This window comes from Corylus avellana, chromosome ca7, assembly GCF_901000735.1.
Source record: "Corylus avellana chromosome ca7, CavTom2PMs-1.0".
Classification (NCBI taxonomy): Eukaryota; Viridiplantae; Streptophyta; class Magnoliopsida; order Fagales; family Betulaceae; genus Corylus; species Corylus avellana.
The window spans coordinates 5,927,798-5,948,424 of NC_081547.1; the positions used below are offsets into that span (position 1 = coordinate 5,927,798).

The window sequence follows — 20,627 nt, forward strand, 5'->3', positions numbered from 1 at the left end:
TATTTAAAAAAAAAAAAAGTTTGCAACGGAAAGTTTAAAAGTAGTCGAGATCGAGATCTAGAGAGAGAGAGAGAGAGATGGTGTTGGGATGCGGACTTTGCAAGAAATGGCGGGAATGATGATTAGTGTGGAGTACATACCAACCATCACCATTCACCACCAACCACATCCCTACCTTCAAATCCAAGGGATCTGGACCTCTCAACCGCCACCCAACATGCCTTCACATTCACCATTCCCACTTCTTGTTCTACTAACTGCTAATTCTCACAAACCTTGGCTCTCAAATCAATAAACAATATCACTTCTCTGAATTGAAATGGCAAATTTTAGATTCTTTATTGGGTTCTGTGTTTTGATTCTTGCCTTGGAACCCAAGCTTCCTGCAGTACTGGCCGATGATAGTGGTAACGTGGGTGGTGTTGGTAGTGAAGTATGGGAGCTATGTGATACAGACTTGAGGACCTTCCTGCCTCCACCATATGCCAATCTCTCTGGTGTCGTCTGCAAGCCCGTTTGGAATACTTTTATCTTGAGGGTAATTAACTTTGATCATTTTGCCCTAATTTCGAATCTCCTTTTATTATTTAGTGTTTGTTCATGATCAACATATATAGTTAGAGATTTGATGCAGCCCTTCATTTACTTTTTTCTTCCTGCATGGGTTGCTGATCCTGTATTCATTGTATAAATTAATAACAAATGCTGCAAGCAATACGTGAATTCTTCCTTTTTGTTAGCAAACTTGTCCCATTCATAAACAATCACACCTTATTAATATAATGACATCCTTTGGTTGCAGTACTCGCAGAGTGAAGATCATGTTGTGAACATTATATTATCAGCTGTATACACCACTGGGTGGGTGGGAATGGGATTTTCGAAAGATGGAATGATGGTTGGTTCCAGTGCCATGGTGGGATGGCTTAACAGAAAAGGTCGTGCAAGAGTCAAGCAATACTTTTTGCAAGGTTCCAAGGAGTGGCAAGTGATACCAGACAAAGGAGAGTTGCCGCTCACCGGTGTTCCTGCTTCTGTTGTGATTCATGGGGCCACAATTTACTTGGCATTTCAGTTGAAATTTCAAACTCACCTGGCTCGCCAGCCGATTATTTTGGCTTTTGGAAACGCATATCCAAAGCACACTGGCCATCTACCTAAGCATGAGGACAAGACAACTGTCACGTTCGACTTCTCTGCAGGTCCTTCTTCATTATCACTATTTTTCCTTTCGCTTTTTCACTTGGCAAGGTCCTATGCTCTTTAAATGTTCTTGTAATCTCGAGTAGGGTTGGCCATTTTTGTTAAGATCTTACCCGTTTAATTAAATGATTCGAGTTATGATTGATCTATATAGTCTTATACTTATATCTCGACATGACTCAAACTCGACATACAATATTTAGGGTTAGCAATTTTGGACATAACCCGTGAACTCACATGAACCCAACACGAAATTAGTAAGATAGAGTAAAAGATCTGACCTGTTTAATTAAATGGGTCAGGTTAGGATTGACCTATAAAATCTTATATCCATACCTTGATGCAACCCGAACCCGACACTCGAACACAAATTGTCACCCTCAAGTGACTTTTAAGTTCCTCTGCAACCAATGACACCCATGGATTCTTTTTCCAGTGCAGAACGCAGACTGATATTAGTCTTTCACTTTCACAGGTTCTGTGTCCGTTGAATCCACCGATTTTGGCAAGATGAAGAAGAACCATGGGATATTGGGCATAATCGGGTGGGGTCTGATCCTTCCTATCGGCGCAATTGTCCCAAGATACTTCAAGCACAAGGACCCCCTGTGGTATTATCTCCATTCAGTTATTCAAATCGTGGGGTTTGTCATCGGGCTTGGTGCCGTGATCCTTGGACGGCAGCTTTATAATATAATAAACGCCAATTTTCCGACGCATAGAGGCATCGGAATCTTTGTTCTTGTACTCAGTATTCTTCAGATTCTGGCATTCTTTCTACGGCCTAACAAAGATGCTAAGATTCGCAAGTTCTGGAACTGGTACCACCATTGGATGGGAAGGATTGCCCTCTTCTTTGGAGCTCTGAACATAGTGTTGGGGATCCAAATTGGAGGTGCAGGAAATGATTGGAAGATAGGCTACGGATTTCTTCTCGGTGTGGTTCTTGTTGCCGTCATTGTTCTGGAAGTGTTAGCATGGATGAGAAGGTCAGAGAAGCCTACAACCATGGATCCATCCTTCCAAATGGGTCAAGTTGAATGAATAAGTTGCATTCGAAGTACTTTGACTAAAAGGTCTGATTTTTCTCTTTTTATGTTCGTTTTATTATTTTGTTTATAAGAAATATTCTGAAGTTTCAAGACCACTGAATCAGGTTGACAATTGATGCTACAAGATTGCATCTGTGAAAGGGGGCAAGCTCGTTGAACCTACTTCTGGTTCAACTTTCACATCAACTGGCCCCAACTTGTGTTTTGATCCAATCCTAGAAGTTCATGTGTGGGCTTTCCTAGTGCAGAAGCTAGAGAGTCAAATTGAAGAGCTGGATTAATGTTTGCTAGATTGGAGAATACCAATGCATGCCAGCTTCCCCCCTCAAGCTAAAACTAACAGAGTGATGAGCTTCGTATTTTCCTGTACAGAGTATATGTTTACCTTGTTTGAGCAAGTGAGCATAAAGCCTGGTTTGCTTGTGGAAGAGTTATAAGGCCATTTTGAGTGCTTGTTTCCTTACAAGCCGTTTGATTCTTCTGTTTTTTTCTTTTTTTCTTTTTTTTCTTTTTCAATGGATGAGGGGTGATGATCTTGGGTAGTCTAAGGCTGGTGACAGAGCAGCCTTCAAAAGATGATGCCATCTACTTCCAAGAAAATAAATTTCACTGATCATAACATTTGACAAGTCAAAGAAATGATTTCCAAAGAGACGAATGGGTTTTTCTGAGACATTATTTTGTTTTTGTAAAAACAACTATGGAACAGGAGGTGGTGGTCAACTTTAATAAGAAGAAATGCTGATAAAAGTGCTACCCAGTGAAAAAAATAACGAAGTCATATGCTATTAAACCAAATTATTGTCAAAGTCATTGCTGTTGGGAATCGAGGGAGAAAAGTACTTTCAGTCTGTAGATGCTCTGAACCCAATTTGTTCCTTTTCTAACCATATATGAACCAAAATTGTCGCCTCAAAAAATGCCCATTGCAGTCCCAAAAAAAAAAATCCTATTGTAAACCTGCACATCAAGTAAAACAATCGATCAGCCCCTGGAAATTCAAGTTCAATATAACATGGTGGAAGCTTAATAGGTTCCATTTTTGTACTAGTTTTATTGCATAAGGCCAGGTTGACAAACCTTAACCCTAGGCTAACTCAAATCACATGAGTGAGCACCCAATCTATAGTTTGAGGTCAGGGACATTCCCAGACTACAAGTGAGCAAAACTCACTGAAAAAAGTTGCATTCTGGATGCATAAAAGTGTGATACATTCCCCTTAAGTCCACAAAAATTAACTTCCACCACATAAGAAAACCAAGCCTAAAACGATGGTTTTCACTCTTCCAGCGAGGCCCATTCATTACCAGACCAATGGGTAATTTGCTGGAGAGCCAATAAAAGTTATTCAGATTGCAATGGTGGGAGCATACCTATGTAAGGAGAAAAATAGCCTTTGTTCCTTCATCACAATGTCCTCTTGCAGGTTGAGGACTAACTCAAATAAAAGCATCTGCATTTTTCTCCAAGTGTTAATATAGTAGATTTCTAAAACAAATCTCACTCATTTATACCAATCCAATAGTTCATGAAACATAAGAAAGTTCAAGCCATTTAATTATGCTTTGAAGGATCCAACATGCGTGCACACTCAAAGAAAAAAGAAAACCTGATGAAATTTATTTGGAAGGATAAAAAACCACTAGGCAAAGTAGGCCATGATAGACAAATTGTTTCCACAGGATTTCAATTCCAAAAGATAGTTGTCAATTAGAATCATAGAAAACTCACCTGAATTTTTCCGAAAGGTTGTGTTCAATCAGGAACCGATAAGACAAGGCATTTTGTGAGCATCAGAGGCACTCTTGTCCGTTGAGTGTATCATGAAAATGAAAGGTGGTAGCTTCTACTTTTTTCTCAACAATCCTGCTACACTTTTTTTTTTGATAAGTAACAATCCTGCTACACTTGATCGGTACAAAAATGAAAGAGAGGGTTACGTAGCACTAGCTGTACAATCATCTCTTACAGAAAAGCTGGAAGACTTTGGGATTTCACTTCCCCTAAGTACTCTGTTATAATTAACCTTAAAAGACTGTGAGCCGTATGGTCGACTGAGCAAGCTTATTGGCATTCGGAGAGTCTGCTTTCGGTTTCTTCTCCCCCTAATCAAAATGCTGAATGTTTTCTCACCATCAATTTTCAATTCACCATTCCGTCCATCATTTTCATTTGAGATATTTTTCTGACTTTGTTCACTCTCAGCATTTTCAACCGTAGACAGATTTGGATGACCATTTTCTTTTATGCTTTCCAACCTGATTTCAGCTACTTCATTTGCATTATGTATTTCCTCTGAAGCTGGAAGATTCACTTCTTTCCTAGCTTCCCCCACGTTGTCAATATCCACCAGCAGAACTGAAGCTGAACTTGGGCTTCCAGAATCATCAGGCTGCAGTTGTGTCTCCAATTTTGGACCAGAAATTGGCTCAACAACTGGTGGTGGGACAGAGAACACTGGATGGCAGCCAGGCCAAACTGGAGCTGGAATAAACTCTGATACAGTAGGGTTCATGTTGCACTGCCACGTGAAATGACTGGGATGAAAGGCACTGGTCGTTACAGGAAACGTGGTGGTTGGCACTGCTTGGTTTTGAGGATAAGGAGGAGGGTACATAAAAGGCAGTGGATGTATCATGTTTGGGGTTGGTGGAGGCGATGGGTATGGGTGGTGAGGAGAGGAGCAGATTGGATTAACTGTGGGTAGGACAGTAGCAGGCCGAGGGTGCACATTCATGTTTACTGGCCAAGGTGGAATAGTTGGAACAGCCCCAGGACCAGAAGGAAGAGTAATATTCATGGCAAGGGGTGCAGAACGTGCAATGACTGGTGATGGGTTGAATGGAGCTGCTGATGCAGACAACTTCTTATTGGAAAATCCCCGAGGGTCACTTGAGTTCAGAATTAAGGATTTCTCCTTCAAATCATCTACTCCTTGCAAGATCGATTTCAAATTTTGATTGGTTTCAGAACTGCTAGATGAATCCTTCCCACTCACTTCACTTTTTGGAGAATCAACAGAGTTGGCCACGCCAACCAATATGCTAGCCTCTACCACTTCTTGAACCTCAACACTACCAGATTCAAGTCCTTCCACACTCTCACATGCCACTAAAGAAGGTTTATCTTCTATTGCATCAGTTAATTTAGTGTCTTCTTTCTTCTCAGTAAGTCCTATTTCCTCCTTTGAATGCTCTGCAGAATTAGGAATAGAAATCTTATTCTCTTCAGAAATATTTTCTACCCCTGTTCTGATTAGTTCGTCATTTCCTTTTACTTCATTCATTTCCTCTTCATGTTTTCCAAAGCCAAGTTCCCTGTTTTCCGGAAAATCACTTTGAGGCACCCAGACCTGCAATTTAGCAATGGTACCTGGTGGGGCCAATGCTACTTCCTTGTATGAAGGAGATTTTCCAAGACTGACAATTGAAGTTTTCAGTGGAGCAACATCATTTGGCAAAGAAGTTGGACAAGGTAATGGAGCAATGGAAAGCTCGCCACTATTTCCAGAGGTCTCTGTTGTAGCAGGTTTGGTAGATGAAGGCATTGACTTGACACGGTATGTCACAGCTTTGACTATTCTCCGTCCAAATTTGGTTGCTTCGGCAGGGTTCACTGTTTGGTGATCTGTATAACTCCCATGAGAAATTGTTCGTTTCTTTAATAGGTAATGCTTAGTATTCTTCAGAGTATTCTTCACAGGAGGATACTCCATTTCAGTGTTTACATTCTTTTTCTGATAACCATAGACCCTGCCAATAGTTGCACGGCGCTGCTTAACTCGCTGACCAGATGAGCCCGCTGATCTTGGCCTTTGAACTGGTTGCCATCCATCCTCTCCTTCAGCATGTGTTTCAGAAAAGATTTCATTGGCAATATTTGGATGTTCCTCTACAGTCTTTTGCATAACAGACTTTTGGGGCTCGATAGGTACAGATCTAGTCACCTGGTTAGCATCTGCACTACCTTCCATTTCAGGTAAAGGCGTCTCTTCTTCTGATGCCACTTTTGGCATTTCTTTTGGAGCTTCATCAGAACCTCCTAGGCTTGTATTTTGATAGGATTTTCCCTTCACCTGCAACAGAAATGGAAATTATTTGATAATGTTCATTACACGTGAGTACAGAGGTGCATCCATGCAAGGGACATTGCTTCTTGGCAGTCAATTTGAGAATGAAAACACCTCTTGCATGCAATTGGAGGATTCCAATACAGGAAAGTCAGTCTGCCTAGAAAGTTTTCCCCTCAATCTATGAGCCACCATGGCTTCCCTTTCTTAATAGAAGCTTATATATTTCAAAGCTCATCCAATCTTAGACTGAAACATTCACGTCCTTATCTTTTTCCATGAGGGACAGAATTTATATATGTTTGAAAGAGAAGAACGTCTCTTTGGGGAGGAAAATGCCGTTTCTTATAACTTCTCTCATAACTAAAATGCCGAGAAGTTTTCCCTTTCAGTCAAAAGAGATGGTGCCTATTTGTCGAAGAGAATGTTTTCTCCTAATATTCACCATCGGCAAAATGGGTGAACATATATCCCTTAAAATTTTATAAGTTCATGGGCAAGTACAGTATGGTAGGGAACTGTTTATTTTGGGCTTCTGACCACTAATTAAGTGCTATGGGTCAGCCAAATGATCAAGCTTCAGCCAAAGCTCACTTGCAGACAGCCTCAATATGGACTTTTGGTTGATTTTATTTATGGGCCAGATACATTTGCCATTTCCCTCTGGATGGGTCTTAACCGTTCAATGAAAGGCTGCCTATAGCATGACAAGCCAACCAATTCCTCGAAAATGCCCCAGTCTATGAACACTTGGACAATTATTTACACACCAATACAGAGTGCAAAAAGAAACAGATTTAAGTTTATTACAGATCTCATTGGCTCACAATGATGGGTTAAAATTATTTTGACCAAGCATGATCTAAACTTTAACACACCTTTGCAATATAGCTTTTCCTCTTTACTGCTCCATCTCTCCCTTCGACATCATCGTTTGGATTAATGTAGTCAAGCAAATCTGAGACACTGCAAGATTTATAAATCATCTCAGTTACTAGCAAGGATATGTGTTACTGTTTATAGGAAAGAGAGTGGATCATGTGCTCTGCCACTAGCAAACGGCAGTCTAGTGCAAATGCATAGTGGGTATGATTCAACAGGGTTCTTTAGATAAATATTCCAGCGCATCATCTAGAACAGATAAATTATCTTATATATATAGACACTGCAAGATTTATAAATCATCTCAGTTACTAGCAAGGATATGTGTGTTTATAAGAAAGAGAGTGGATCATGTGCTCTGCCACTAGCAAACGGCAGTCTAGTGCAAATGCATAATGGGTATGATTCAACAGGGTTCTTTAGATAAATATTCCAGCGCATCATCTAGAACAGATAAATTATCTTAAATATATATATGTATACACACACACAAACATATCTCAACAGTCTCTCATGTGTGGAATTTGGAAAGACCCTACAGAGGACAAATACAATCAATTCACTATGAAAGACTTATGACTGGATCATCCTTGGGGAAGCAATTGACTGTTTGACCAGTCATTGCAAAGCAATATCTAAGCATGAAGGTGGGCACCTGGTCCCACTAGGTTTTCATGTTGATATTTCTGAAGTTCAATTTTGAAACAAATCTTGATTTTTCAATATCTATTGGCAGATTAAAAAAGCAGCCAGACAATAGCAGTGCATCCCAGGTATGATAAGCCAACAAAGTAGCAGAGGAAACTGCACGCATGAAAAGTCAATAACAGTTGCATGAAGGTCTGAATTATCAAGGACCTTAGGTGGCCTTTGCTGGCTATGGATGCATCCGGCTTCCGAGTACCATTTCGTGCAGCTTCTTGCTGTTCAAGAGCCTTGGACTCGAAGTACTCAAGCCAAGCAGCAGCGTCCTGCAGCATTTGATTACAATGTCTAAAATAATTCTGGAAAGCAAAATTTTAAATGAGCTTTAACCAATTTTTTTTTTTGATAAGTAAAAAAAAAAAAATGAGCTTTAACCAAATTATAACACACTTTACCAGAAAGAAAAGAATAGACATAGTAAAGAATAAATGGGTTAAATAAAATTAAGAAAAAAGAAATCACTACAAAGGGTGCTAGTAACGTTGCTTGTTTCTTTTAGTAATTATGAAATGTGACCAAAAGTATGTTCCAAGTTAATGAGCACCTGACTTACAAAGGACCTCGAATGCCTAAATGCATACCAAAAAAGGGCCATATTCTTGAACCTAATAAGATACCTGCGTGCGCAAGTCATCTGGGCCCAGCTTTGCTCGCAGAATTTGCAAGGTTGTTTGCTCATGCTGAACACTCAATGGGTATGCTTCCATCAATGAAAGGGCAATTGCAATTGCATGGTAACTTGCTGCCGTCTGGAGGATTTAAATTAAAAAGGGAATTACTTATCCAAAGGTGTAAAGAAACATCGAGTAAAATATGAGTTTAGAATGAAATTTCTAGAGGTAAAACAATAATTTGCGAGCACGTATGAAGTGCAAATGAAGTTTTGGTGTTCATTCATTAGTTCACAATAGAATCCACATTTCCAGCAGAAACAGCCCCTAACAACTAGCTACCACCCGACTTCACAGAATAGTACTTCTGCTGCGCCCAATGCATATCTATCGGTTTCTGTTATCCAGTTAAGTAGTCATTAATAGAATCCCTAGTAGAGAATATGTTTGGCATGATTTTGACCACAGAAGAGATGCTTCTTCATTGACAAGAATGAAAAACAAAAAATACAAGGTAGCATCTCCCTATCAATTATGAATGACACTGCAATATTTTAATAACAAGATATCTGGATGGGACCACCATCAAATGTAATAAAAGTGTTACCATAAAATGCTAGTTCACTTGTTATTTGCAATCTGGAATTTGAGACATGAAATAGTTCTCATTTCAAAATATTGAGGCATCCTAATGAGTTTTCTCCGTTTTCAAAAAAAAGCACCCAACGTACCTAATTGGACTGAAATGCCCCTTTTGTGGGCAAGCTTTTTTTTTGGGGGGGGGGGGTTGTGTTAGAGGGGGGAGGGAGGACTGGAAAACCTTTCGGCATATACTAGGTTTTGAAGATAACAATGACAACAGGTTCCATTCATTCATTTCAATATAGGGCTCTGGTCCTTATGTTTGATAGTTTGAATATCAGAAAGCCTACCCCCCATTTTTCACATTTCAGAATAACTGTACCATATACTAACCCAAGTAACAACAGATAGTCCTATTGTACCGCCTCATCCAGCCATCAACAGAAAATGACAATGGCCTTTTAAGGAAGTTTTTTGCTTTTTTAGCCAAAAAGCAATAGTATTAACAAACAACTTCAAACACAAAACACTCAAAATTACTTATACATTTATGTCACATTTTCAAGCAAAAAGCAAAAAACACCACTAAAAAGTTTTATCAAATGAACCCAATAGCTCTCCCCCTTCATAAAGGAAGGTATTGGGTTAAACCTATGGAAGGGGAGGGATTGGGGAGAGGGAAATCTACTTCCCATTGTTATAAAATTATTACAGGATCAAAAATTTACTTATTTATAACTATATTATACGTACTTTAGCATAGACATGGAAAGAAAATAAATAAAACAAAACCTGAATATGGTCTGGGCCAAGTAACCTTTGGTTACACTTCAGAGCTTTGTGGAGATATCTGAGGGCAACATGCACATTCCCTAGGCCTTCCTCCATCATAGCCACATTTATGTATGTCGCGGCAGTGTTTGGATGAGATGGGCCACATGTGAGATGAAGAAGATACAGTGCACGCTTTACATACCTGATCAACAACAATTGTGAACCATCTTAACAGAACCCATTATAACAGCTAAAGACCAACTAATACTATGTCCAAACATCTAATGTATGGCATAAATCACTACAAAAGAAATAAATATTCCAAAAATTATTACAGTAATGTTATACATTATTAGCATAAGAAAGAAACTAGAGCATGCATCATATAGATCATTAAGGGTAACCACTCAACAAAATCGAGTCAGGTACAAGATCAAACCCTGAAAGGCATTAACCATGGAATCTTATGAAAATTTTACGTAGCTCTGGACATTAATATCACAACAGAGAAGAACAAAGCATACTTGAGAGCCAGCTCTGTGTGTTGAAGTCTGTAATAGAAGACAGCAAGATCCCCATAACTCTTCATTGTATCTGGATGATCAAGACCTAGTTCTCTCTCATTGATATCCAGAGCTTTCTGTTGATAAACTGTGGCCTGTGATTGGAACTAATTGTTGAATTAAATTTGACTTGAAAACCTTTACTACAAAGAAATGAACTACACAGTTTTGTATTTATAATGCAAATTTATTATGTGAATGCTCTACGAATATTTCAATAATAGTCTGGATAAGTGAAAGTGTGAGAATAAAGTTATACAAATGCAGGGACGTCCCAGCAATAACAAAACAAAAGGGACTGCAAATACACCTGATTGAAATCTCCAGTGTGATACAAAACTACAGCAAGGAGGCTGTAAGCCCCTGCTGTCATCCGATGGTAGGGACCACAAACTGCTACAAGCTTTGCAAGAGCCTACAAATACCATAAAAGTAAAGCAGGTAACATATGACAATACCAATATGAAAGGGACAAGGAATAGTTGTTGATACACCTTATTACTATATCATACAATAAAGGATATCCAAGTTGTGATTTGGAAACCTTATTATACCTTAGTCCCGTAGGCAACTGCATCTTCAAGTTTTCCTTTATCTAAAGCTGTTTTTGACGATTCTAGGAGTTGCCTCCCATCAGCTGATGAGCAAGCTGCTTGCTGAAAAGAAGCAGAAAATGTAGTTGAATATAAAATCTCAAAAATAAAATTACTCTCACATGCAAGAGAAAAGAACATGCTTCCATTAGTCTCTGTCTACTTCATCACCTTATACACTGGGACCAAGCTGACAACATCTGATTTCCGGAATGGATTTGGAGAATCCATATCAAAATCCCTTGGAACCAGCTCAATACCCACCTAATAAAGGGAGAGAGAAGGGGAAAAGGGGGGAGGGGCAAACTGTCAGTAATGCAGCATTCATCTGTCATTCATATCAGTAACACCTATGATCTATCATCTTCTCAAGACACACAAAATTCCATGTGAGAACCATTGCATCTAGAGGAAAATGGCATCAGGGAGGAAAATGGGTCCACAAAATTTATGAATCAAGGGACACATCACAGTAGTTGGTAGCACCATTCCAGCAGGCCCAAGATAATCCAAAGAGGTGGGCATGGGCATCAAAGTCAGCACACCTCTATGTTACAATAGATAATATAAAACGCTACTAGATTAGGCTGACCATAAAAGTCATCCAATCATATGGCACATCCAACAGGCCTATATGCGTCTCTAATTCTTTTTCCATCACCCTGTTATGAACTGAAGTATTCTTGGGGGTAGGGGGAACAAACTGCCAATGATGTATTATGCGGTTCAATCCAATGTAATACAAAAGTTCACAACAACATGAACCTTTTATGGAATAAAGAATGTGAATGCAAAGACATAATATAATAGAATGTCAGCAATTTACGGCTATATACCTTATGACATAATCCACGAAGAATTGCAAATTTTCTAACATCTTTGTAGTTCAAGCTACTAAGATTCCATTCATATCGCTTCATCAAGAAGACCTCGAGCCATCTCCACACAAGGGAATGGGCATTGCAATATTTATTCAATTCTTCATTTTCAGGAACCCCAAGCATCATATTCAGTGCAGCAGCTATTGATACTGCCATGTTCTCTGTGTTGTCAACAACAGCAATTACTGCCTGAAGAATGTGCTTAAATGCTCTCACTATCATCTCATGAATACAGAGTGACTGTACATGTGGTAGCTTTTCTGAAAGCTTGACCTAGAGAAAAGAAAAGGAAAGTATCTTTAAATAAGGAAAAACACGTACAAGTAGCACCTCAATCTTATAAATTATAGTTAGCTTCTTGTTCTCTAGGATTCAAAATCTTTCTGACAGTTCCCAAATAAAGATGGAAGGTAGTGCAAGTTGGATGCGGCAATAAGAGAAAGAAAGGCTACGAGAGAAGCAAATAAAACAAGAAACGAGATTAGATTTTGATGCATTACAAAGATTGACAGGCCTAGTCAAGATTGTTTCTACCATCACTAATGCAGTAATAAAGATGGCAATACACATAGTCTAGATCTAGATAAGCTATGTTGCTCCTTTTTCACTTATCTAATTCCAAAACATATTCCAGAAAACTGAAGTGGATATCACTGTAAATACAGCAAGTACTGTCAAAATGTCACAGGCACGCAACATATCACTGAAGTGAAGGGCATTAACCCCTTTTAGGTGGGCATAAATGTAACAGAAAAGCTTTGGCGGGTCGGAATGAGGCACTTACAACTTGTCCCAAACAGCGCATTCGAAGACCTCTAGTATGCATGAAATCAGTTAGAGTCCGGCCATCAACTGGTGAGAGTTCCAGTGAACCAAAATCTGCTACCTGCATTGCATGACAAATACTAGACACAGAGTCACTATAACCATATTAATTGGCAGATTCATTAGAAAAATTAACAAAATAATATTCAGTAATTACCAGTTTCGGAAGAGCAACTTCAGTGTAATATTTCTGAGACAGGTCAATTAGTTCTGGCAAAGACTGTCAATCACAAACTGAAGGTTACTTCAAACTGTACTGTACAAGCATGAATATGATATATCCTTGAATGACACCTAAAAGATTTTACCTTGCAATGAAGACCAGTTTCTGATTCTTTTAGTCGAGCAAAGGCTGCTTCAGACAATATCCTCTTCATTGCAAGCTCATTTTCTTTTGCATTGGTTTCAAGTTGCGATTCTACAGAAGACAATATAGAAGTTTTAGCTTCCCCAATACTACATTCTGCATGGGATCTTGAGCTTTCAGATTGCACTTTCACATTGCTTCCATCTGATTTCTTCTTGTTGTTCTTAAGGGATCTAAGATTTGTTCCAAGCCCCTCGACCTTCATTTCATTCTTTGCCTTCTCACCAGATGGCTTCTTATCTTTTTCCGTATTTTTTTGGTCTCGCAAATGTTGTATCCAACAGGCTCCAAGTTCCCATCTCACGACATCGTCAGATCCCAGTTCCTCTTCCTCAAGCTTAGCAACGCTTTCTTCCAAGAGTCTCTCCACAAAAGCTTGGGAAGCACTGAGTTCTTCATGCTCCAAAGTTTGCATATGTGGTACTGGTTTATTGTGCTCTGAAGGTGTTGTTTTGTGAAGAAGTAATCTCAAACTGTAAGGAACAGAGTTATAGTAAGACTCTGTACAAGATAGCCATATGACTGAAGGGGAGAGCTACAAACTAAGGAGCAAGCCATCAGAATAAAAAAATTAAGAAGGAATATATGGAATTGATAGCTCTCTAACATGAAAAAAATATGCATTTTTATCCCATGTGTGATAGGGGTTTCTTTTTTGCGAGTTATAGTAAATTCCCTACTTATTACACACACACACACACACACACACACACACACACACACAGTGGGAGAGAGAGAGATAATGCATATGTACTTAAAACAGACATCACAAACAAAATAAACCAGAAGGTAAATGTGCTTAAAGAATTTAAGAGTTGATAATAAATAGCAACAAAGTAGCCAAGGGGCTTATTAGCAAGGACCGCACACATGCAGCATCAAGCAATCCACCATTTGATGATTTTCATTTTGGGAAATCTGAAGGCTGGATTTTGATCTTCCAATAATACTTCCTCAAAAGAAAACATAGTAGATAAGATAACTAGGATTACACTTAGATCAAGTGCTCTGTGTTATTTATATAAAAAACATCAAAACCTTCACAGATCCCAATTCATGTATGGTCATGATGCAAAAGAGAATGAGTCCATTAACATGAGATCTACTAGCTCGCAACAAATATCATAAACTCTCCACCAGTTATGTAAGGGTTATTGATTATGCATCGGTCAAATTGGCACATTCTAAGGGTAAACAAGTACCTGTTAATATTAAGGGCATTGGCACCTCCTTCGGGTTGATCAAGGAGTTCAATGCTCTGAGATGTAGTACTGGCCTTGTCATTCTCTCTCTGTGCAACTTGTACAATAGTGATATAACCACAATATCTTACATTGATAACACCTAGAGTGGCAATGTCCTGCACTCAAATGCAACACTCTTCAACCATTTTTGCAGAAACCACTTGCACCAATTTTACAAAAATCACAGAAATTTTTTAAAAAGTATCTTACTTGAGCAGCAGTATTTTCATCAGCAGTGATCCCTTTCAGTAGGTTTCTTTCTACTAGATTCTTTTGATCTGATCCAGTTGCTTGAATTCCATCAATTTTAGTATCCACTTTACAACTCGCATTAGAGGCATCTTTCATGACCATGATGTTCAAATCTCCTACTCCCTCAGTATAGAGAATTTCACCATTTGAAACTGAACAAGTTAAATTTGGCTGTCGCATTACATGCTGGACAGCTTTAATGGCTCTGAAAATGGCAACATCAACGAATAGGCTGTGAAGAAGGAATGCCTTCCTATCTCGAACCTGTCTTTCCTCCGCCGTCTTGCAAGGCATAGATGCAAGCAACAAAAACTCATTAGCCCAAGGAATCAAATCACTTTCTCCATCTACTCCTAGACCACCTCCATTACCTCCCCAAGTTTCATCTTCAACAGGGAGAGGAGGGAAAACTGAGGGTAATTGTGCAGCAACAGGAGGAACAAGCCATGTGTTGGCTCTAAAGCCGTAAGGAAGATTCCCAAACTGCAGGTGGTAGAAAAAAATATGGTTATAAAACATGGGAAACTACAATGGTTGAGAGAAGTATCATACTTGGCATTGGCATCAGTCAAAGGAAGTATGACACAGGAAAATTTCAAACTATTACCTTGTTACGTTCTGAAAATGCTTTCATGAGATCATTGTAAGCCTGTAATTTGAGAAACAACCAAATGTTTTACCAGCCAAAAAGGAAGAATGCAGCGTAAAGAAATAATAAATTGAAAATATATCACAAGTTGATGAAGAGATTATATTAGCTAGAAATTCCATCTTATGGAAAAGAGACGTACAGTGCAAATTATGAAATCAACATTCTTTTAGAGTCAAATAATGCACGATCAAAATCCAACAAATCCAAACACTATGATCGAGAATTGAACACCATCTAAACTTTCAGTTTGCAAAATTTAGCCTATTGTTAAATTAACACTTACCTCAAAAGCTTAAACCGATAGGAAATTGTTTATATATATATATATATATATATATATAAACTAATAGAAAATTGTGAATTTAATCGCTTATAATACTATCCTAACATTCTTCCTTATGAGTGAGCCTACACCTCTCCTCAACTAGTGGGGCTCAACATGTAGAATATTTAATTTAAATGTAAGTAAACTATGAGTTAAGATTCAAACTCATAACTACTTGTAACACCCCAGTCCCATATTGAAAAATGAGTAGCCCACATAAAGTGAATCATTTATAAAAATACTCATGGGTGCTAAGTCTCACATTGCTTACTTACCAAGTGAAAAGTCATTACACTACAACTCTAATACCATATTAAATTGTCATTTATTCTAAAAGTTTAAAAAATAGGAAAAAGGTGAATTTATAATTAATATTATGACAATATCATCACGACACAATAAAAACACCCTATGCATATAATTTTATCTTGTCTAGGGTGGCACTAACAATCGGCATTTTCTAGCAAAAGTTTCTTGAGAATAAGGCAAGAAAGACAAAGCTTTGCAAGCATTATCACTGCATCTTTGAATACGTGAGTGTCATACCCGACACCATGTGCATTTTACTTTTGTTTCAAAAGGTTAGACTCGGGACAAAATAAGCCATTCAAGTTGTAAAGCATAATTTTATTTTAGCGAATGATCCATTTTCAACTTGTAAATAGTGACTCATTTAAACATCATCAAACTGAATGAACAAAAGTTCAACAAAAATATCATAAAAAGGATTCAAATTCAATGAATTTGGAGAAACTAACATTATCAAGGGCTCTACTAAGCTGTCGTAACAGATCCACAAGGTTGTGGCTAAGGATCCGCTGCTTTCCAACGCTATAGAATCCATTTCTGCAAGCTTCCACATGAACCACTTTTCCATTGCAAAGCTTCACCTGATTAATCACAAAACAGCTCCTCAAAGTTGTCAAAATGGCATTCCATACCAAAACATCATAGATTCATAGGAGTACATACATGCAGACAGATATAAAGAAATGAATTTATTTATGCATGTGTGGATGGTTACGTGGTTGTGTGTGTCCTGGAAGAAGGTCTTACATCAAGGGAGAAAAGATGATCATCCGCTGAAATCTCATCGACATGTCGTTTCATTGCTCTCCTTATAACTGCAACATTCACGGGAAAAACAACTTACTAGCTTGAAGAAAATGCTTGAAAAAGCTCAATGAAAATGCTATTTCTCTTTTTAACAACATCAAAAAACAAAACAAAACAAAAATTTGGAAAATTGCTCAGTTTCCATGAAATGTGTGTTTCGAGTTAAGAATCTCATTTAAAAACTTAAACAACATTTTCTCAGAACAACTTCATTGGTTCCATTCCAGAACAAAACGAAACCATAAACCTCCGTTTGTTTCTGGGGAAAATGGGAGGCACGAAAAAAAAATCCTAACAATTGTTTAAGAAAGTAAGGCACAATATTAATCAAAAAAAAAAAAAAATCAAGCATTTCCTTTCACTTCCTTCCCAACAGTTTCCAAGAACGGTAAAGAGACTATACGCACACATACACAGAGAGAGAGAGAGAGAGAGAGAGAGAGAGAGAGAGAGAAGGAGAGAGAAGAGTACATTGGAGAGGGGGAGTGAGGTGGGAGAGAGAAAAGAACTCGTAGAAGGTTCCGAGTTTGGGAAAGGCGTGGCTCATCTCTCCCTCTTCCTCCATCGCCGCTTCTTGCTTGGCCGCTGTGCCTTGAGCCTTGGTGTTGGTGGTGGTGGATTTCTTGGTGGACGCCGGGGCGCCCTTATCCTGCGCACCCGGCGCATTTTTAGCAGCGTCGGACTTCAAACTTTCCTTGCTCGTCGCCGACGGGCCAAAGCTCGTCGTGCAGGCGACGATGTCCAGGAGCCTTCTAACGTGCACCGCTGCGCGCTCTTCATCGTAGTCCTCTGCAACAACATCGACCGTGTCAGATCAGTGACCGAACAAGGATCGTTCGGGATAGAAATTAGTAAAATTCAGTAAACGACGTCGTCTGGGATTGTAAGCCAGTAAAAGCCGCCTACCTTCCACCAAAGTCAGGACGCACGGCTTCAGTGCGGAAACGTCCACCGTGTCTTTTAACCGTGGCCCTCTTACCTGTCAAATGTCAAGTGCACAATACCTAATTTACCCCTGTTGTGACCGCTATTCCTTACACTACTGAATAACTACAAATTTTCTTACAAAAAAAAAAAAAAACTACAAATTTTAACAAATACAAAGGCTATATATATATATATATATATATATATATATATATTCTGAGAAATAAATACATTTATATATATGTGGACAGGGAGGGGTTGGAACTAGGGCTGTTAAGTGAGCGAAGCGTCTCGCGAGCAAGCTCGGGCTCGGCTCGCATAAGCTCGGCTCGTGTTCGACTCGAATATTAAATGAAGCATTTCATGAACACAAATTCTAGCTCGAATATTAAACGAAGCAAGCTCGGCTCGACTCAACTAAGCTCGTGAACAGCTCGTATAAGCTCGAGTGTATATATATATATATCTAAGTAATAGATAATTAATTATAAATCTCATAATTATTAAAACCTTAAAATTGCATTTATATTTAAGCGTTAGAGAATGAAAAATTCTAGACCTTTTGTGATGAAAGAGAGAGAGAGAGCAATCATTAAAAAAACCTCGATTTAATTATAGCAGATCCAAACGAAAGGAAAAAGAATCAAGCAGAAACTATTGAGGGAGATTGCAAAAGGCATAAACTATTGATGAATCAAACAGACACAAACACTATCACTACATGTCTGGTGAGTGAGAGAGTGAGAAATGAGAGTTCAGGTGGAAGATCCGTTGTGACTGGTGAGGGGGATTGAGAGAGAGACGTTAAAAAAATATTTTTTTGTAGGGAGCGTTGTCCCAATGCAGTCTGAATGCAACCTGTTAACTTGTCCCACATTGTTAAGAAAACATCAATCTCCAAGTTTGCTTATCTATAAAAGGATGCATATCCTCTCTCTTTGAAACTAAATGCCTTACTGTATTGACTCAGACTCCATACTCGACTAGTCAAGCTAAACAAATACTCATATGCAAACTAACTTCTTAAGCCGTTTAAGAGTACTTGAAGTTAAAAAAAAAAAATTAAAACAAAAACATTAAATATAAGAGCCAGCTCCGCTGCTCGGCTCGACTTATTATTTCGAGCTCGATTTTTTTGGCTCGAATTTCGACTCGAGCTCGAGCGCGAGTAAAATTTAAACGAGCCAAGCTTGAACAAGGGAAGCTCGCTCAAGCTCGGCTCGTTTACACCCCTAGTTGGAACATCCAAAACGAGACCATTGAGTCGTGGAGAGCCGTACGGGTGGGGTATTATACTAAAATTGCCGTATATTGTCAAAAAAAAAAAAAAAAAGGCAAAAATGTCGTGTACCATGTTTAATGTTTTCCGTCAAACATTAACAAATAACTTAATCCCTCTCAAGGAAGAAAATTACAAATTTGGATACAACTAATAAGAAAAATAAAACAAGAAAATAAAAATGAAGTGTTAATTACCTCATGCGAGAATGAAAAATTCGTGAAGCCGCAAGTTTCGGTCTTCACGGATAAAAGCCGACGAACATCAATAATCCTGTCCGTTGATATTCCCTGTCAAAGATTTCAATGTTAGCATCCCCCATCCCCCATCCACGTGAAATTAACGAAATTGGTTGTTTGGCCCAAGAAAGAAAGAAGGATAATATTATGGTATCTGGTCAAATTACGGAACCTTTCATCACCTCTCATTCGTCTTCTACTATTATGGAGCTCAAAATTTGGATTAATTCTTATTGCTAATAAGTAATAACACAAAGCAATGCTTAATTCCAGCACAAAATTATAGTGCAAGGGACTCTGGTTACTGAATCTCAATAAATAATAAATATATATATATATATATATATATAATTCAATTAGCAATAATTAATTGCTAATAAAATCCAAAGAGAAGAGCGATGAAGTTGTGAGAGTAACAAACCCTCAAAACGACACGAGTTTCGTCGGGAAGGTTTACAGTGATATCCATGACGACGGGAAGAACTGCAAGTTAAGTCAGATATTAGAAAACCAAGCTCAAACTTGAAAGATTTAATTTTATTTAATTAGCAGCAGATTCATATACCCTTCTCTTCTTTCTTCTTCTTCTCTCCTTTCGGCTTTCCACGAGAACTGTTTCTGGGCGCCATTTTCGACCTCCGATGGATTCAGATTCAATAAGCTGAAGGTTGAAACGAAAACATATATAATTCATTATCATACCCAAGTACGTATTATTCCTTGATTGATGATTATACAGTTATTTAATCTCATAAACAAAGAACAACCCAGCAAGTTTTTTTTCCAGTACTTCGAGAAAGCAGTCGAATTTCAAGAACAAAGCCAGAAAAATAGCATATATATATAGAAGATAGCAGAACAGAAAATCTCAAGAACTTATACGTACTGAAGAAGAGAGAGTAAAGGGTGTAAATTTACTTTTAAGGTTGTGAAGAAAAGGAGCAGCAATAGGAGCTACTGAGTTAACACACCATTAACAATGTGAATAGCAATTAAGGTAAAATGTAAAAGCTGCAAGCGATGGTGTTCGATTGGAGAGGTGGGGTTTCAGCAGAGATTGGATAATGACGAGAGCGTAATCCACCAGAAGAAGCATGAAAGAAAATGGGGGAGAAAGAGATATAGGGAGAGAGACGGGGTACGATAAGGTAGGAAAGGTGGAGATTTAACAGTCAGAAGGGTATATGGCATTTTATGGCAGTTTCTGGATTATATGGAATTATATTATATATTCTTTTGTTAATTGCACAATAAAATACAAATATATTTTAAATTTCATATATTTTGATATTTTTGAGTAAAGAAAACTTTCACATACTCTATACATGACAGGGAAGAGGGCAGTAGGCTGCGGCGTTTTTCAGGAAGGGAAGAGTGTGGGACCACTGCCTTGATGGGGTCCATGCAAACTAGGACACCCTAAAAATATGCAATGAAGCGTACAATCACAGCCGTTCATTCTTTTTCTCACTTTTTTTTTTTATT

General features: G+C 38.4%; 2 protein-coding genes across 5 annotated transcripts; one reads left to right on the forward strand and one right to left on the reverse strand.

The window, feature by feature from the left end:
- Positions 1 to 233: 233 nt before the first annotated feature.
- Positions 234 to 2,876, forward strand: LOC132188607 (cytochrome b561 and DOMON domain-containing protein At3g61750). Its single transcript, XM_059603118.1, has 4 exons — positions 234 to 538; positions 803 to 1,202; positions 1,679 to 2,279; positions 2,360 to 2,876. The coding sequence occupies exons 1-3, from the start codon at positions 320 to 322 to the stop codon at positions 2,245 to 2,247; spliced, it is 1,188 nt and encodes a 395-aa protein (XP_059459101.1). The 5' UTR covers positions 234 to 319; the 3' UTR covers positions 2,248 to 2,279; positions 2,360 to 2,876.
- Positions 2,877 to 3,016: 140 nt separating this feature from the next.
- On the reverse strand, positions 3,017 to 20,278 carry LOC132188606 (protein REDUCED CHLOROPLAST COVERAGE 1). 4 transcript variants are annotated; one of them, XM_059603115.1, is made up of 27 exons: positions 20,061 to 20,278; positions 19,708 to 19,803; positions 19,564 to 19,625; positions 19,101 to 19,193; positions 17,604 to 17,676; positions 17,169 to 17,486; positions 16,638 to 16,705; positions 16,340 to 16,471; positions 15,212 to 15,253; positions 14,563 to 15,087; positions 14,311 to 14,468; positions 13,050 to 13,581; positions 12,899 to 12,961; positions 12,701 to 12,802; positions 11,872 to 12,189; positions 11,207 to 11,299; positions 10,997 to 11,098; positions 10,753 to 10,857; positions 10,404 to 10,537; positions 9,898 to 10,081; positions 8,530 to 8,661; positions 8,066 to 8,178; positions 7,204 to 7,291; positions 4,149 to 6,331; positions 3,988 to 4,115; positions 3,630 to 3,709; positions 3,017 to 3,215 (listed from the first exon to the last, which is right to left on the reverse strand). In XM_059603115.1, the coding sequence occupies exons 2-24, from the start codon at positions 19,769 to 19,771 to the stop codon at positions 4,193 to 4,195; spliced, it is 5,640 nt and encodes a 1,879-aa protein (XP_059459098.1). In that variant the 5' UTR covers positions 19,772 to 19,803; positions 20,061 to 20,278; the 3' UTR covers positions 3,017 to 3,215; positions 3,630 to 3,709; positions 3,988 to 4,115; positions 4,149 to 4,192. The 4 variants fall into 4 exon arrangements, with proteins under 4 accessions (XP_059459098.1, XP_059459100.1, XP_059459096.1 ...); XM_059603117.1 differs by having other exon boundaries at positions 3,988 to 6,331; positions 20,114 to 20,277; XM_059603113.1 differs by having other exon boundaries at positions 3,988 to 6,331; positions 20,061 to 20,277.
- Positions 20,279 to 20,627: the final 349 nt, after the last annotated feature.

Excerpts from the sequence above, each read along its gene's own strand:
- LOC132188607 (XM_059603118.1), top strand. The coding sequence starts at position 320 with ATGGCAAATTTTAGATTCTTTATTGGGTTCTGTGTTTTGATTCTTGCC. Across the intron at positions 539-802 it reads GGAATACTTTTATCTTGAGG|TACTCGCAGAGTGAAGATCA; the intron begins GTAATTAACTTT and ends CTTTGGTTGCAG. Across the intron at positions 1,203-1,678 it reads CACGTTCGACTTCTCTGCAG|GTTCTGTGTCCGTTGAATCC; the intron begins GTCCTTCTTCAT and ends TCACTTTCACAG.
- LOC132188606 (XM_059603115.1), bottom strand. The coding sequence starts at position 19,771 with ATGGCGCCCAGAAACAGTTCTCGTGGAAAGCCGAAAGGAGAGAAGAAG. Across the intron at positions 19,626-19,707 it reads GAAGAAGAAAGAAGAGAAGG|TTCTTCCCGTCGTCATGGAT; the intron begins GTATATGAATCT and ends CTTAACTTGCAG. Across the intron at positions 11,300-11,871 it reads TTCGTGGATTATGTCATAAG|GTGGGTATTGAGCTGGTTCC; the intron begins GTATATAGCCGT and ends TCCCTTTATTAG.